This window comes from Daldinia loculata (assembly GCF_022478755.1).
Source record: "Daldinia loculata strain CBS 113971 unplaced genomic scaffold F4817scaffold_72, whole genome shotgun sequence".
Taxonomy (NCBI): Eukaryota; Fungi; Ascomycota; class Sordariomycetes; order Xylariales; family Hypoxylaceae; genus Daldinia; species Daldinia loculata.
The window spans coordinates 69,706-85,439 of NW_026054926.1; the positions used below are offsets into that span (position 1 = coordinate 69,706).

General features: G+C 47.3%; 5 protein-coding genes across 5 annotated transcripts; 2 read left to right on the forward strand and 3 right to left on the reverse strand.

Moving 5' to 3' along the window:
* Positions 1 to 1,401: 1,401 nt before the first annotated feature.
* Positions 1,402 to 2,698, forward strand: F4817DRAFT_268433 (uncharacterized protein). Its single transcript, XM_049299387.1, has one exon. It carries the CDS (start codon positions 1,674 to 1,676, stop codon positions 2,493 to 2,495), a length of 822 nt encoding a protein of 273 aa, XP_049154882.1. The 5' UTR covers positions 1,402 to 1,673; the 3' UTR covers positions 2,496 to 2,698.
* Positions 2,699 to 3,124: 426 nt separating this feature from the next.
* On the forward strand, positions 3,125 to 4,982 carry F4817DRAFT_350830 (Hus1-like protein). Its single transcript, XM_049304990.1, has 4 exons — positions 3,125 to 3,475; positions 3,537 to 3,642; positions 3,714 to 4,611; positions 4,698 to 4,982. The coding sequence occupies exons 1-4, from the start codon at positions 3,433 to 3,435 to the stop codon at positions 4,722 to 4,724; spliced, it is 1,074 nt and encodes a 357-aa protein (XP_049154883.1). The 5' UTR covers positions 3,125 to 3,432; the 3' UTR covers positions 4,725 to 4,982.
* A 94-nt stretch (positions 4,983 to 5,076) lies between these two features.
* Positions 5,077 to 7,086, reverse strand: F4817DRAFT_350832 (uncharacterized protein). Its single transcript, XM_049304991.1, has one exon. It carries the CDS (start codon positions 6,971 to 6,973, stop codon positions 5,396 to 5,398), a length of 1,578 nt encoding a protein of 525 aa, XP_049154884.1. The 5' UTR covers positions 6,974 to 7,086; the 3' UTR covers positions 5,077 to 5,395.
* F4817DRAFT_350833 (FMI1 protein) lies at positions 7,087 to 8,745 on the reverse strand. Its single transcript, XM_049304992.1, has 2 exons — positions 8,220 to 8,745; positions 7,087 to 8,119 (listed from the first exon to the last, which is right to left on the reverse strand). The coding sequence occupies exons 1-2, from the start codon at positions 8,559 to 8,561 to the stop codon at positions 7,400 to 7,402; spliced, it is 1,062 nt and encodes a 353-aa protein (XP_049154885.1). The 5' UTR covers positions 8,562 to 8,745; the 3' UTR covers positions 7,087 to 7,399.
* A 161-nt stretch (positions 8,746 to 8,906) lies between these two features.
* Positions 8,907 to 14,224, reverse strand: F4817DRAFT_350834 (uncharacterized protein). The gene is made up of 6 exons (XM_049304993.1): positions 14,092 to 14,224; positions 13,511 to 14,041; positions 13,404 to 13,454; positions 13,070 to 13,354; positions 12,057 to 13,022; positions 8,907 to 11,990 (listed from the first exon to the last, which is right to left on the reverse strand). Exons 1-6 carry the CDS (start codon positions 14,092 to 14,094, stop codon positions 9,003 to 9,005), a joined length of 4,824 nt encoding a protein of 1,607 aa, XP_049154886.1. The 5' UTR covers positions 14,095 to 14,224; the 3' UTR covers positions 8,907 to 9,002.
* Between the last annotated feature and the right edge of the window lie 1,510 nt (positions 14,225 to 15,734).

Sequence of the window (15,734 nt, forward strand, 5' to 3'; positions counted from 1 at the left end):
TGGTCACAAAAGTGACTTCATAGCGCTTCTCGATGACCAGCAGATGTTCGAAATCAACCTGTTACCTAGGTAACCTTAGGTAGGTAGTTATTTAATATACGACCTAGCAGAGTTGAGGTAATAGGAAAAGAGGGACAAAAGCGGCCTTGAGTATTTAATGTTGAACTCAGTACCTAAACGTCCCGAGCAGCAGATACCAAAAGGCTCCGTGTCACAAATATTAGTCATCCAACACCCAAAAGCTTGATCGAGTATTACGAAGGTTAGCGCGGGAGAAGCAATTGTCAACTTTCGAGGGAAGGGACTTTCAAAGCTGCATGCGGAATGGACCAACTTGAAGCTTACATGTACTAGCTGATGCACCTGCCTAGTCAATTTCTACCCGCGCTTGCATCTACATATATGGAGGCAGGTATGGCATGTAATCTACATGTACATGTATGTACATTGGTGCAGTTATGTATGTACGTGCTAATGAATTCAATTGCACCCGACTTGCACGTGGTTAGCATCACATTCCAGTCTTATCTCGCATACTTGCAACCATCACGGATTCGGACAGCTCTAAACGGTAAAATAATATGCACATGAGATGCTTATCTGCCTTTGGGGTCCTATACTACGATATAATTCAGCGCACATGATGCCGTGAAGGAGGACTTAACTTAATTAGTTACCTAATTAACCTGTCAGCCATCGATATTATACCTAGGTACCTGGTTATACCTGGATATACCAGGTACATAATACGAATTTGTATTTGGTGTAAGTTATTTCGTCATTCGTTCTCTTATACTTACCTCTTATCTAATACATGTGTTGAAATTCCTAAGACTAAAGATAGACATATATACCTAATCCAGACGAGAAAGACCATTGGATCTCATAATATCCTCTTCCTATTTAACATTGGACCTCGCCCGAGCCCAACAGGCCCACAGGTCAGTGCTGATTTGAGCAACACTTTTTCGCAGTCTGTTTCGACCTGCTCGGCTCACAAATGAAGCTGCAGTCGGACTGTGGACATACGTTGAGCGACTTAAAGCAGACGCCTAGCAACCAATCGTGTTTTGGCCGCGACCGTATCTGAATCATTTTGATCACATCATTAGGGCATGATATGGACATGCTGAATCTTCCCTCCTCAACAACTTATCCCTACTAATTCTCGCAACTGCATGATACTTCCGTAATCGTGAGCTATTCCACCGTTCACCGGACCGAAATATTCCCGTCGCGTCAAGGTCAACCCAAGTTGCAGACGGCAAGTTACGAGAGTACCGACAAACAAGCAAACATCCATACACAGTCAGGTCTTGTCTCGAAAAGCAAAAGGCGTCTTACATACTTGCACTGTCCATTGATTGGACCGGATTCCCCAGTCAAAGCCGAAACAGGCTAACAGCTTACTTGAGTTAACTGTGTGTACGGTCTCGGACGTATACTGTGGTTACAGCTCGCTTGCATTTCCCTTGACATTATCGCGTATCCAGGACAAATAACTTTCACGCTTGTATACCTACCTTTGCGACCTAGAATTTCACTAGGCAGGCAGGCTTGTAGCCTTGCCATCAATTCCTTCTGCTTCTGCTTCTCTTCTCATTCAAATACATATACCTTGTCTTCTTTACCACCTCGCGTTATCCGAAGTCCCAATCAGCGACCCACCAACCATGAAGATAATACCCAAGGTCGGCCTAAAGCTTCTAAAGAAGCTGTTGCCAAAAAAAGGCAATAATGGCAACTCGATAGCTTCAGACGCACAAGATGATAGTTCTCCCAAGAATAAGAAGCAGTCGTTACCCGAACCTCCTGAAGAATGCCCCATATGTCACGATCCTGTGGGTATCGCTAATCCCGAGGGTATCGTTGAATCATGGACAAAACTACACTGCGGTCATAAGTTTGGCACACATTGCATCCAGACTTGGCTACAAGAATCTGTCAACCGCGATCCGAATATCAATCCGAGTTGTCCCATCTGCCGAAGTACGGCTAAGCATCCTTGCGGACACCTGATAAGTCCCCCACCCTTCCCGTCTCTTCACCTGGATTGGCAATCACCTCGAACCCCGCCACCACCTCCGCGACGCCACCAGGTCCGTCGCCGCCTTACCCGACGACCGGGTCATCCACTGCGTCCCCCACCCCAACCTCGTCGCCGAGCCCAGGTGGTTGGCGAATGTAGAACCTGTATCGAGAATGCCGAGTTTGAGGAGCGGCTACGTAGCAGGATTAGGGAACGTGGACGGCAAGACACAGGTGGGTCGTCGACTAGCGCTGGCGGCCGGTCTGCAGCCGCTATCAAGTCCATCATACCAGGACTAAAGAGATCTACGAACACCGTTCGCACTACCGTCATTCATGTGGGCGTTGACCCTCACGAGGAGAGACATCCACGAAGTGTCTTCTGCGTCTCGCCGCATGTCTCATCACGCCGGATGCCTCGACACTCGACGCCACCTCCGGGGTATAACAGACGTCTCAGCATATAAGGGACTACGTTAATGTTAATAGCATTAAGCGCCTGATTTACGGGCTAGATGGGACGGACGGAAGGGATAGATTACAGGCTAGATGGATGGATGGACGGATGGACGGAAGGGTGGATTTCTTTGCAACCTCTCGATGTTCTAGCGGATCATTAGATAGACTTGTCTATCCATCTACTTGATAACGGAAGCTATAGCTATAGCGAACAATCTATCACATAGCCGGAGTGCACGGGGTCATAAGGAAGCTCAGGAGTTCTTAGGCTAGGTCTACACGGAATTGCGCTCGGTTGTTATTTGATATACGCGATTGCATTATGGATTCGGTTAGGCTATAGGAATATTTGCTGGGCAGATGAACTGGTGGATATCTACGTGATGTTTACTTGTTGAGTTAGTTGCCCAACCCATGGTCCCATTCTGCCATTTCCCCTGCTATATTACCTCTTGCATACAGCTGAATCTGATGGCGGGGTATTTTTCCACTCGTATTATTTTCGTTAACGATAAAGGCGTAGGCGGGGGGTTAGAAGCTGGGGGGGGAGGGGCTCGGATTTCCACTTTCCTTGGTCCTTTGGTCCCTAGACGGGGAAGCTGGATGGGGCGGCAGGGGGTGCAGGGGGTAGCTAGCATACTGCTTACCCCGCACTATAAACAAACGGGCATAAACAAACATAATAGGTACTAGGATCAGCTAGGATTAGCTACCTCCTAGCTTTTTAGGCTTATCGATTAAGCTAATTAATGAATTGCTATCATTTTGTTTGGCTCTCACTAAGGTTCCATTCGGAGCACAAGCCGTCCATATCCATTTCTTATCCGCGATCAACTTTTGTTTGCGCGGTTGTTTGTCGCGTCCCCCGTCTTACGTGACAGGTTCCTCACATAGTCGTACCGAGGATATGGTGGTGGTGCATTGTCTTTTGAAGATACAACCAATATGAGGTTCAGATCGGATCTCAAGAACACGCGCACATTCTCGAGTGAGCCAGCTTAGAAGATCTTCGAAATATATGCATGATTCTAATTCTTAATTTTGACTAGAATTGGTGGCCGCTCTTTCGTCCCTCGAGAAGATCGCCTGGTTGCGTCTTGACGATGATACCGTTCGCTTCACCGTGATCCCGGATACCGGGTCGCAAGTCTGGGCGTTTGTAAACCCTTCTATTCTAGTCGTTGCGCTACCAGAGTTCGCCTTTCTAACTATCTCATGTTATCTAGCTCGTTTTCTATGGACTTCATCTTCGACAACTATGCCCTCCAATCCGCCGAACCGAACAACACCATCAACCTCGAACTACCCCTGGGACCTCTCCAGCGCGCCCTCAAGTCCGCTCTCAATGGGGTCTCAGCGTCGATCCGCCTGACCAAGAAAGATGGTATACCTGTACTGTCGATGACAATCACCACCACTGCTGCACCAACCAAAGAGCCCCAGGGTATAGCCCGTCTCGGCGCTATAGGCGCAAACCCCGGCGCCGGGAACCGAGGTAACTACGACGACGAAGACGGAGTCTTCGCCCACGAACCCCTCGAAACAAACCTGCACCGCGAGCGCGAAAAGATCATCACGCAGGACATCCCCGTGCGAGTCCTACACCCCGACACCGTGGAAACCATCATGCAGCCCAAAGTCCGCGAACCCGACGTCCACATCCAACTCCCCCCTCTCCTCCAACTCAAAGCAATCTCCGACCGCTTCACCAAACTAGCCCTAGCCTCCCGCGTCTCCACATCCTCCAACACAGCCTCATCATCATCATCATCATCCTACTCCCCCAAACTCGAGCTCAGCGCCAACATGCACGGCGGCCTGCGCCTACGTCTCGACACCGACACCCTCAACGTCGAGTCTCAGTGGTCCGGGCTCGAGAACCCGGAGCTAGACCCCGCGCAGCTGCCGTGCGCGCTGGAGGATCATCCTAGCACGCGGTTCCGCGAGGCGGGGCCGGAGAAGTGGGCGACTGTGCGGGTGGATGGCAGGGACTGGAGTAAAGTGTTAAGTGTGGGACGTCTGGAGGGCCGGGTTATTGCGTGTTTTGCGGATGATCACGCGCTGATTATGTATGTGTATGTGCCGCAGTATGATGATACGGGGGCGGAGGACTCGGTTGTCACGGTGAGTTTTTTTTCTTTCTTATTGCCTGCTATTGGTGTTCTTGGTTTGAGGATCGTGCTGTGCTGTGCTGTGCTGATGCGTTCTAGTACTATGTGTCTTCGTATAGCATGTGAGTGAGTGAGTGAGTGAGTGTTACTCTGCGGGTAGGAGTTTAGGAGTATTTGGCGGCGTCTTATTTCCTTCAGTGCTATTGGGGCATTTGAGGGCTTGGAACGGAATTGTAGATGAATAACAATGCTGGCTTTGAAATTTACGAGTTGCTTTAGGTTTTGTAGTTGCTGGATAGGCTATAGACTATAGACTACTTGTAGAATGAGACGCAAGTTGATATTACTGAGAATACATAAGACATAAATTTAGCTACTAGGCAACTCAAGTATTCTGGTATCTGTGAGCTTTAAGTTACATCATATAACCTGGGAATGTGGGATATGTCTAGTAGTCTAAATGCTGATTTGATTAACCCAGTAAACAACCTCTCTTAACAACTCGGGTTGAAATTTTTAATACGAGATCTACATCTTAGAATCTAGAGCTGACACGGTCTATGGCATATTGTAGTATAACATGCCATACGCCTTCATATATCCGTCTATAAACCCAGGCGTGTCTTCTACATGTTCCACACCCCATACTAACTCTTCCCTCTAGATAGATCAATCATGTATCCCTTATATACTACACGGGATCTCCTTATAGACAGGTAATGCAATAATAATAATAATATCCTCTTAGCTTCTAGCCTGCGCAGTGAACTAACTCTCCCTTTCCAACATTACACCATCTACAACTTCAGAACAAGCCAATTCCGCCCCAACCCTCCCGTCTTACCTCCCTCGTCCTGCATCATCTGCCCTAGTATCCCACGCACCGGGCCCTGCCTCTCAGTCCCCCCAAACCAGCGCTTCGGCCCCGCATACGCCGCCACAAAGCCATCTGGTCCAGACACGCAGATCAGATCCGCGCCTGCCTTAGTCTGGGCAGGCGTAGATGACGGGTTGTCCCGCAGACAGGTACAAGGTGAAGCCCGTCGTCCGACGTCGTTGTCGTCGGGAAGTGCTACGAGATGGGCTGGAGAATGCCATGTACACGAGGTAGAGGCAGGGAGCACAGGGGTTGGCGATGACGAGGAGGAGGAGGAGGAGTCTGTTAAAGCGAGGTGAAGATCCTGTTCTTCGATGAAATGTCTTTCTTCGTCGATGAAGTACGAGATGCGGAAGTGATCGGGGTGTTTGAGCTGTAGCTCGCGGATCTGGAGTGCGAGGGATGATTCTGCTTGTGCTTGTAAGGTATGCTGGTCGGTTGCATTAGATGGTGCTGGGGTTGGGGCTGGGGTTGCGCTGCGCCAGAACCAGGATGATGATGATGATCGTGCGTTGCTAGTACTAGAGCCTTGGGGGTGCTGCTGTTGTTGCCGCCCTAGCGCGTCGGCAGCGTATCGATTCGCCCATAGGATCGAAACGGTAGGTTTCTCCCCCTTTTTCTGCTCACTTATCTCAGTACCTGAGCCGTAATCATCCAGCACCCGCCGCGCAACCTGCAACGCGGGGGCTATCCCCGTGCCCCCGGCAAGAAACACGACGTGTCTCCCGGCATCACCCAGCCGCCGCGCGACATCGAACCCGAGGTGCGGGCCCCGCAGCCATATCTTCTCGCCCACGCGCAGCTTCGACAGGTACGTCGACATCTCGCCGCCATCAACCTTGCGGACTAGGAACCTTAGCTCCTCTCCATTGCCATTACCAACAGCCTCCTCCTCCCCCTCCTCAGACTTCGGAGGCAAAGGCGTATAATGCCGCGCAATCTGCAACTGCGGCTGCTTGACCTCCACGGACCAGAGACCGTGGTCCCAGCACCGCTGTAGCAGCTGGGACGAACTCTCTCCATTATGTCCTGGTTTCTGCTGCTCGGCGCGAACGCTAAGCACGAAGGCTGTGGGCGAGACCTGCTCTTTGGCGGTGATGGTGAAGGGGCTGAAAGACGTCGTGTTTAGGGGGGCGTTCTTGGCGCCGTCTTGGGAGTTTATGCTCTTGAGCACGACTGCGACGATGAATACGCCGCTGAGGCCGGCTAGGTTGAAGAGGACCCATGTGCGCCATGTTGGGCGCTGTTTTGGGGGCGGTGATTGTTGTTGTTGCGGTTGTGATGCTTGAGGCTCGCCTGTTGGTGGTACCTGGGTTTCATTGCTTTGGCCTGGTGGAAGACTTGAGAAGTGGCGGCTGTGTGGAATATAAGGGGTCTTGCTCAACTGCCAGCTTCTCGGTGAGGTTTGTTGTAGAGGTCTAAGACGGAGCGCCTGAGACCCTGGGAGCAGGCGCGGTATTGTCCGGCCGGCGCATCTTATTGTTGATGAAGGACTCATTTATTCTAACTCATAATGAACCTCTCGAATGTCGATTTGGTAAGAACACGCTTACAACTTGTGTTGTGAATACTACCTTATAAATTCGTTGAGTGAGCCGGGTTTGTGTAAGTGAGAAGTTCGAACTATCAAAATTATTTACGTGGTGCCAGCTGCAATGGCCTGTTATTTTAGACGCTGCCAGTTGTAGAGATTTAGCGGCACCTGGTTATCATCAATGTCAAGCCCGCAAATTCCTCCTTATTAAGATCCGAAATAATATCACTTAATATCTTTATTTCTAATCCAGTAGCACGCCTCTTATGGAGTTTATCTCGTATTAAGAGGTTATGCTCTATGTTTATGAGTTGAGGTTTGACGTTGTATGATATAGTACAAGACCGCGAGTCTATCGAACGAAGCGACATCCCGTCACTCCCAAATACTCTATAATCTAATAAGCTCGCTATTCTGGTTGATCCCGCCTCTAAAATGGTCTGTGATAATATTGCCGTTCATAATAGTCTCCTTAATAACACCCTCTACGTGCTTTGGATCTATCCTGCCGTACCAGATTCCGTGGCCGGCTAGCGGGTGTGGATTGCCCGCGCTGTTTGTGAAGGTTGGCGGTAGATAGATGATGACATTTCCGGCAAACTTGTGTCCTCCGATGTGGCTGATCTGGCCTACCCTCGCTGTGCGTGGCGTTTCTGTCCCTGTCGTATTGCCGGGGAGCGGCGGTGCTGATACACTCTCGTCTATCGCCGGTCCATGAAGGACATCTATTCCTGCTCGGGGCAACTGCTTCTCGAATTCTTCTTGCAGAATGGGCCCGTAGATGCCACATCTTGTATCCCGTTGTCCATGCCCACAGATCAACACGAGTACATCCTCGACATCGCGCACGCCGTATAGCAACTGCTGATATGCTTCTTTCCGCAATAGCCGGTCCTTATGTATAGGCGATAGCCCCTCATTCATCGGATGGAGCTTCTCCGGTAGTAGATATCCCTTCACTAGAGCTTGTACAGAGTCAAACGATACCCTCGGGAGGAACGGAATGTATTTGAAGCTGGGGACGAGGTAGACAGATGTGGTTTGCACCTCGGGTCGCGTCGAAATGGCGGAGGGGAACGAAGCGTTTACGACGGAGATGTTATGGTAAGGCTAGAGATCCTCTTGCGTTAGCTAACATGACCACCGATATACTCCGCAACATCTAGAGTATTTGGGAGCCGTCCTCTAGGGATCAAACAGCTAAACTCACGTCACTGTATATGCCTCCCCGACCGATCAACTCCTTAAGGTCGGCAGCTAAGTTGTCGCCGCTGTTATCGTCTTCTATGCGCGACGACCAGTCGTCTTTACCGGTACATATTAAGACCTGTTGCGCATACGACGCTATGAGGCCGTTCAGTTTGCTACTCTTATCGATGCCTTTCCCCAACGGCATCGACGGCGTGTCAGCACAATCGCACGTCGGCTCCGGACATTTCGGGACCGTATTCAAACGCCGTCGAGCTGTCGTCTCAAGTGAAACTGGATGACTTATTCGAGACGAGGCGACGCGCCTCCACCAAGTCGCTTTAGCTAACGGTCGCAAAGACATGACGATTGTAAGACGGGCTCGCAACCCCCGCTCGAGAATAAGTATGTCTGTTTAGTCAGAGCCATGTCAATAATGTCTAGGATTCTCGGCTTCGCGCTTTTTCTAATCTGTGTGCGCGCGGTTCGTTCATTACGTCGATTTGCCGGCTGTACTGTGTACGTAGCTCCGAGAAGTCGGAGTTCCGAGTTGGCGGGTCGATAAATTGGAGCAGTACGAAGTAGCGGCGCATTTATTAGTAATTGCAATTCTCGGTGCGAATTCTTCGGATTTAATTGGCCGAAATGGCTTACACATATGTACAATTGTGTCACTGTTGCTATATATAGGAGTCAAGTTGAGAAAAGGGGTCGCTTTAACTACTAGCGAAAATGCAATTCATAGGATTTAAATGCTGAGAGCATTAGACTTCAGTTCTACGTCGGATAATAATTAATAAAATAATTAACCCAACTCCTGACACCTAACAACAGCAACCTCCCCATTCCTCGGGCATAGAAAAGACTTCTCTACACCCCAAATAGCACATAAAGACAAGTTATCCCTATTAATCCAATCCCCTGGCAGCACGAAAAGCTCCTTGGACTGCTTTATAATGGAACTATTAGATTCAGCAACCATACTACTGATAAACGTCGTCACAAGGGGCCCAGAACTAGACGGTGGTTTCCAAGAGTAGACTGAAGAGTCTTTGGAGAGAAACGTGAGATGTCTGTGAGACTGAAATAGGAGTGGCAGTGCAATCTCAGATGATACCTCTTTAGGGAGTGTGATTGGGGTGATAACTACTGGGTCGCTCTCCTGATCGTCGCTTGTAGCCATTGATGGTATCAATAAATCCGAGGCCTTCAAATAATGCAATGCCTTCTCCCTTGGGTTATGGCTTTGGGAAGATGTTTGAACTAGCAAGTGCTTCTTATCCTGCGTGACGAGCACCCTGTTCACAACAGCGTGATCCGGATGGTTTTCCAAGTTGACCGTATAAGCCTGCATATGAGTCAAGTTCCATGTCATTATTTGTATTCGCTTCGTCCCAAACCCAACGACTAGCTCCGGGTTTTGCGGGTGCGCAATCCATTCGTATTCAGCTGCGTCGAATTCCACTGATTGAGTTACCGACAGCGTTGTGGTCGAGATCGCGTGGGCTGTGGTAGATGTGAAGACCAAGACAACCATCGAATTAGGTTGAAAAAGCAATTGTGTAATCGGGCCTTTCGCTATGCTCCTCATCGGAACCTCTACCTTGGTTTCCGTAGTTGGCTCTGAAGTACTTGTGCCCGGATTTATCATCTTAATACAGACCCTTTTAGCGGAATCGGAGAAGCAAAAATATCGCCCATCGTCACTCCAGCATATTTTCTCAATACTCAGTGAACCCTTCAGTGTATGAGTGTCGATAACTTTCTCTTTATGCAAGTCGACGATGTAGACTGTTCCAGTCTCCGTACCGTGGCTATATAAACGTCCGGTTGGTGATACTGCCACTACCGTAATAGCATCGATCCTCCGGGATGGGCTGGAGTCGGTAAATAAATTAGGATTAAGACTGTCCGTTTTGCTTCGTATCTTAATACTATCCGTCTGCTCGGGGAATTTCATTAGTACGGTTGGTTCCCATACATTTCCATAATAACCCCTGATATCGTAGAAGCGTCGATGATCCGGGCTGAACGCTATTCCCAGAACCGTATCCTGGGATGTAAGGTAGTATAGTAAATTGAGATCGGACGTAGTATGGACCTTGATAGTTCCGCGCGCGTCGCCGGTTGCAAGGAGGTTACCATCCCTGCTAATTGCTAGTCTAGCTGCTCCTGTTCGCATCTCGACGATATTTCCATCATGAGGGCTCCATTTGAAAAGTACCCCTTCGATATAAAGACCGAAAAGTTCGAGAAGGTATGGATGCCAGACAGCATCGATGACATCGCCTCTATCCCTCTCATTGTGAGTTCGCCAACAATGCCCTAAGTGGACCGGTCCGTCTATTTCCCATGCAGAAAGGGGGTGGCCTCGGTAGGCCACAGCAATCAAAGTCCCGTCCTTATTCATAGCCATATAGCTTGACGAGTTTAGAATGTGGCCTTCGAGCTGTGGTTCTTCCAGGTCAGCTACGAGCTGCCAGGATGGAGATTGTTGGCTCAGATCAAGAGATCTGATCCGCTTGTCTTCGCTACCAACGAGCAGAGTGTTGTTGCCTTTTGCAAATAACATAGAAAGTGGCCGGGGCCGTGAAGCGATATTATCAACTGAAAGTTTACAATTTCCAGTTGATGTTTCCCATACTTTGGTTGTCTTGTAACCGTAGGTAGCTAGCAGGGTGGCAGTATTGTTGAGCTCCATCCGGTATATACTCTCGCCATGTTCGATAGGAGAGGCCAGCATTTCTTCAAATGTCGAGGAGTCGTACATGAATATCTTCTTCCGTGAGGCGAGAATGCTAACAAGCGGTCCAGACGCTGCAATGGACGACGCAAAGTTGCCAGGTCCGAGCGATATGCGGGCAAGAAAATCATCCCAGTTCTCAGTAGATATACCCAATACAGAAATGTTCTTTGCCTCTCGCTTACCGAAGATTTTATATATGGAAGAGCTTCGAGGACAGAGGGGCGGAATGAGCTTGTATATCGACTCTGGATTTCGTCGCAAGTGAGCACCAAACTTCCCTACTAACTTCACAAAGTCTATCGACCAACTTTGAAGAAGTTCCTGTTCTATTATGGGTCGTCCTTCGTCTCGTTGTGCCGTGTTGCATTGTTGTAGCATTGAACAATATTTTGACAGATTCCGTGAGGCTTGTATTAGTGTTTGCTGCCGATTATATGAAGCAAGGACGTGTATCCATGTCAGAACCCAATGGTTCGTTAAAAACTTCTTGAGAACCTCGCCAACTTGCTCACTATCGGGGGATGTTGATATCAAGTGCGACGACCAGTGGCTTGATGCATAATCAACAAACTCTGGCTTCTGATTCTGGTTCACCTTTCCTCGGAGGCCGATGGTCATAAGGCATTTCATGCAACTTTTAAACATGCGTTCGTGGGCATCCCTGGAATCAACGTTGAAGGGATGATCGCTGCTATCTAGCAAGTACTCGCGCGCAGTTTGATGTATCATCGTAACATTGTCACTGTTATCAATAACTAGAAAACCACCACATAGGTCTATAATCGACCGTTCAAGGTCTAGTATTTCAGATAGGTCTTCGTCTAATGCTTGCGATAGCTCCGCAACTGTCAATCCGCGAATTGAGCAAGTAACGCACTGAAGAATGCTCAATGCTAAAGCTTTATTAGACGACGACGGGTTTTGGGAAATCGACAACGCCATGCGATGATAGACCGCATCCATGCCAACTGGTAATTCCTGGAGTGCACGCTCAACATCTGCGCGTCTATGGCATAAATTTAGCTCGCTAATAGCGTGTCGTGCCCACTATAAGATTATTTTAGTCTCAGGCAAGGGGTAAAGGTAAATCTACTATGAACTTTTACCACTTACGAGAAAATTGTTCTGTGACTTATCCACCACTCGTTTTACGATTGATTCTTTGAAGTCGGGACCGCCAGGCATGCTGAGTTCTTGGCGCGCATAACATTGTATGTCTTCCAGATGGCCCTCAATATTTATAGATCCTAATTTCAGAGGATTCGGGACTTTTTGAAATGCAAATTCAATCTCCGAAGTTCTGCGGCCGACAAGTAAGATGCGAAGCGGAATCGAAGAGTAAGAGATGTCTGATAAGAGTCTAAAGATTGCTCGAGGATCATGGGCCTCATCCAGGCCATCTATTACCCAGTAAAGGGGCTTCCGCTCTCCCATATTGAATAGGATGGACTTAAAGATCCGTTCCCAGATCGTTCTGGAATCTATGGTTTCAAAGTCAATGGCTTCGTCAGTCAGCTCGAGGAGTTTCTGTAGAAAGGCTGGGATGGCCAATGCTGTTTGATAAGCTATTGAGCGTAGTAGTGTACTCAGAGTACGTTTCTTCTCATCGCCAAATCTTATGAAGAAATATTGACAGCAGGCATCTCGCTCCACCAGGTGGTTGATAATAAACGAAGATAGCACCGACTTCCCGGTTGCGGCCCCTCCATTCAGCCATAAGATAGACGATGATGTATTGGGCGCCTGAAGCCATTTGTCAAAGTTTTCATCTCGAAGTACCCATTTGCAAGTACCATGTGCCCATTGATCTCGGAAGAAACTATAATCGACGGTTGGAACTTCTGTAATAGCCAAAAAAGATCTCAGGCCATGCGATTCCTTCTGAATCGACAGGGTTGGCTTCTTAGGATTGCTCGCTGATATAGCCTTTCTGAGGAGTGACTTGAGTACATTCCTTACGGCGATGTAGTCGGGATCATTAGGACTTTCATATTTGCAAACTCCATGGTGATCGGCGTTTAGTGGTTTAGATATCTCTCCAGGGTATCCAAGTATAGAAGAATCTTTCTCCACTACCATCTACGAAATGTTAGCAGAAGATCGTGCCATAGTTAAGTTGCACCCACAATTCGTTTAAACACGACCGAAGTAGGCTGAGTTTCATAGAACGAAACGATATCCAATCGAGGCGCAATGTGGCGAAATTGCTCATTAAGCCTTTGTAAAGTAAAGGAATTATTCACAAGATCTGATATGTATGGCTTCGAATTTGTAATTATGGTAGTCTGCAAGATCCGGTTCAATGTTTCGGCGAGATATGTCCCTCGATGTGGCGTAGCTAGGAATATGATTGCAGATATAGCTTTAATGATAGATTGGTACTCCGGGTCGTTCTGGCCTTGAATATACGCCTTTAATCGTAAGTAAGGTAGGGATATATACATGAGAGAGTATGCTTACCTCCTTAATGATAAGTCCTCCCATACTATGGACAATGAAAATAAGGGGTACCTAGTGTCTGGATTAGGTATACCTCACGCTATATGTATCATTTATGCCATGCTTACATTTCCCAAATTTAAATCTTCATTTTGATTGTCATTTGCATATTTGAGGTTAAATAGGAGATCTTTAGCAAAGTCTAACACGGAAACGCCAATGCTTCCGGCTTTAAGGAAGTTGGCATTGTAACCGAAGGTTAATATTCTAGCTAGACAGACGTCGGAATCAAGGGGCAGAAACTTCGACGGCCAGAATAATTCTGGATCTCTGTTCTTCGACCATGTCCATCTACTAGTTCCGCCGAGCCCATGTATGAACACGATGTTAGCCTTATGAGCATTTTCAGGGGTATAAACAACAGTGAGACCAAGTGGTCCAGCCTCGTTGTGACTTCCAGATTGGCTGCTATTGTCAATAGTTTTAATGGGTATTGGCGGATGAAGAATTCTTGCAAGTTCATCTTGATCTTCTTTAATCGGCCCGGAGACACTAGATGGGCTCGGACTAGAAGCTTGAGATTCGGACTCTGTTCGATGAAACCGTAGCAGACGACGTTCACCACGATCTTTCTTTCTAAGATTGGAAAGCCTCCGAAACTGATTAAGTGTTACTTTCTGAGTTATGAAGAATGGGCGTGATAACTGACCATGCCGCAGAGGTGTTATTCAATCCTGCAAGCCTTGCTGACCCTGAACATTGGTTATTGTGGGTGTGTTTGATTTATGAGCATATATTTTGCATACAAAGGCGTAGACGATGGATACCTAATTCGAACTAATTTTCGCATTTATCGAATGTGATAGATCGTATGCCCCATAACAGGGGTCTTCATGCATGGCGGAGGTACAGCCTACATCCTACATCCTATATCTGGAGTGTTGCATTGTTGCATCAAGCCAATCGCCGAACAGATAATGCGCCCACGTACAGGTCTGTACCCGCCTGGCGTACCGTAAGAAGCCAGGAATTTACTTTCGGCTTAAGTTGACTTAGGAGGTACCTAACTAGAATTTTTGTGATATCTTTTGTAGATAGTTAATGCTTTCTATGTTGTTCATGTATAATCTAGAGAAACTACCCCTTCCATAAGGTTGTGTTCAAAGTTCAAAGCAGGCAAATCTTTTTCCTTGCCAAGCTTACATGGCACAGAGGCCGTAGTTTCGCTTCTTTAAGACATTAAAAAGACTTTACGAGGCAATATCCATATAGGGGCTACAGACTTTTTCCTATGAACCCAAGTAACAAATCATTTATTAATTCTAAAATCTATCATAGTTAACATTATATACTACAGGAATCTTTGAAATCGATGTTGTCAGGGGACATCTAGAACAAAAGATGCTCTTAGTATCTAGTCAATGGCTTCTGTAACATGTAGGGTTAGAAATTCCGGCGCAACAACAAAGTGATTTTCATGTCTCCTAGGTCGATCTTGTGACAGTTGTATCATGCCTGAGTACATTAGGGCTACATTATTTTACGTTCTTGTAGTTCTTAATGGCAGTGTCTAACCTAAGGGGCAATCCATAGGCTCTCTTTATCAGTTTGTAGTAACATTGCTACTACCTAAGTTAAGAGATACATAATACATCATGCTGTTAGCACCGACCACTTTCGAATATTTTATGTTGCTCCTGACAAGAAAAGATTTTTCAAGGTACTTTCGGTGAAGTAGAATCTCGTAGACGGAAGGAAGTAACAATCGTAACTAGTAACGGCTTTCCGGGGATACGGCCCGTTAATAGGTCGATCGTAGCAACGGACAGCTGTGAATACCTGCGGAACAGTGCCTAAGGAACAGTTAGTTCCTTAGGAACTGCCGGCGGTTACTATGGCGGTAACTATTGGCGGTGAGCGAGGCCTTTCCGGGCACTATTAAAACATGGCGTGTTGTCGCCGAAGATAATTTTTCTTTCCTCCTTTCTCTCTTCAACTCATAACTAAACTAAACCAACAACACAACTCAGAAAGCAACTCAACTCAACCCAACTCTGCAACATGAACTCGATAATACTTAACTACCTACCTATTTTAATAACTCCTTTCATTAAACATTAACCATACACACTTTAATTCTTTAATATTTCTCTACAGTCAACAGAGATACACAACATCGTTAAGTCAACAAGACTTGACCAACCAAACTATTTCAAGACTATCTAGTTGGGAAAATGGTTGGATTTGTATACCTACTCCTTTCTAACCCGAAGAATGTCCTCTTCACGGGTTTCGTTACCACCTTAATAGGGTCAACATAATATCAGAAGGGCAAATCACGACCAGGGCTGG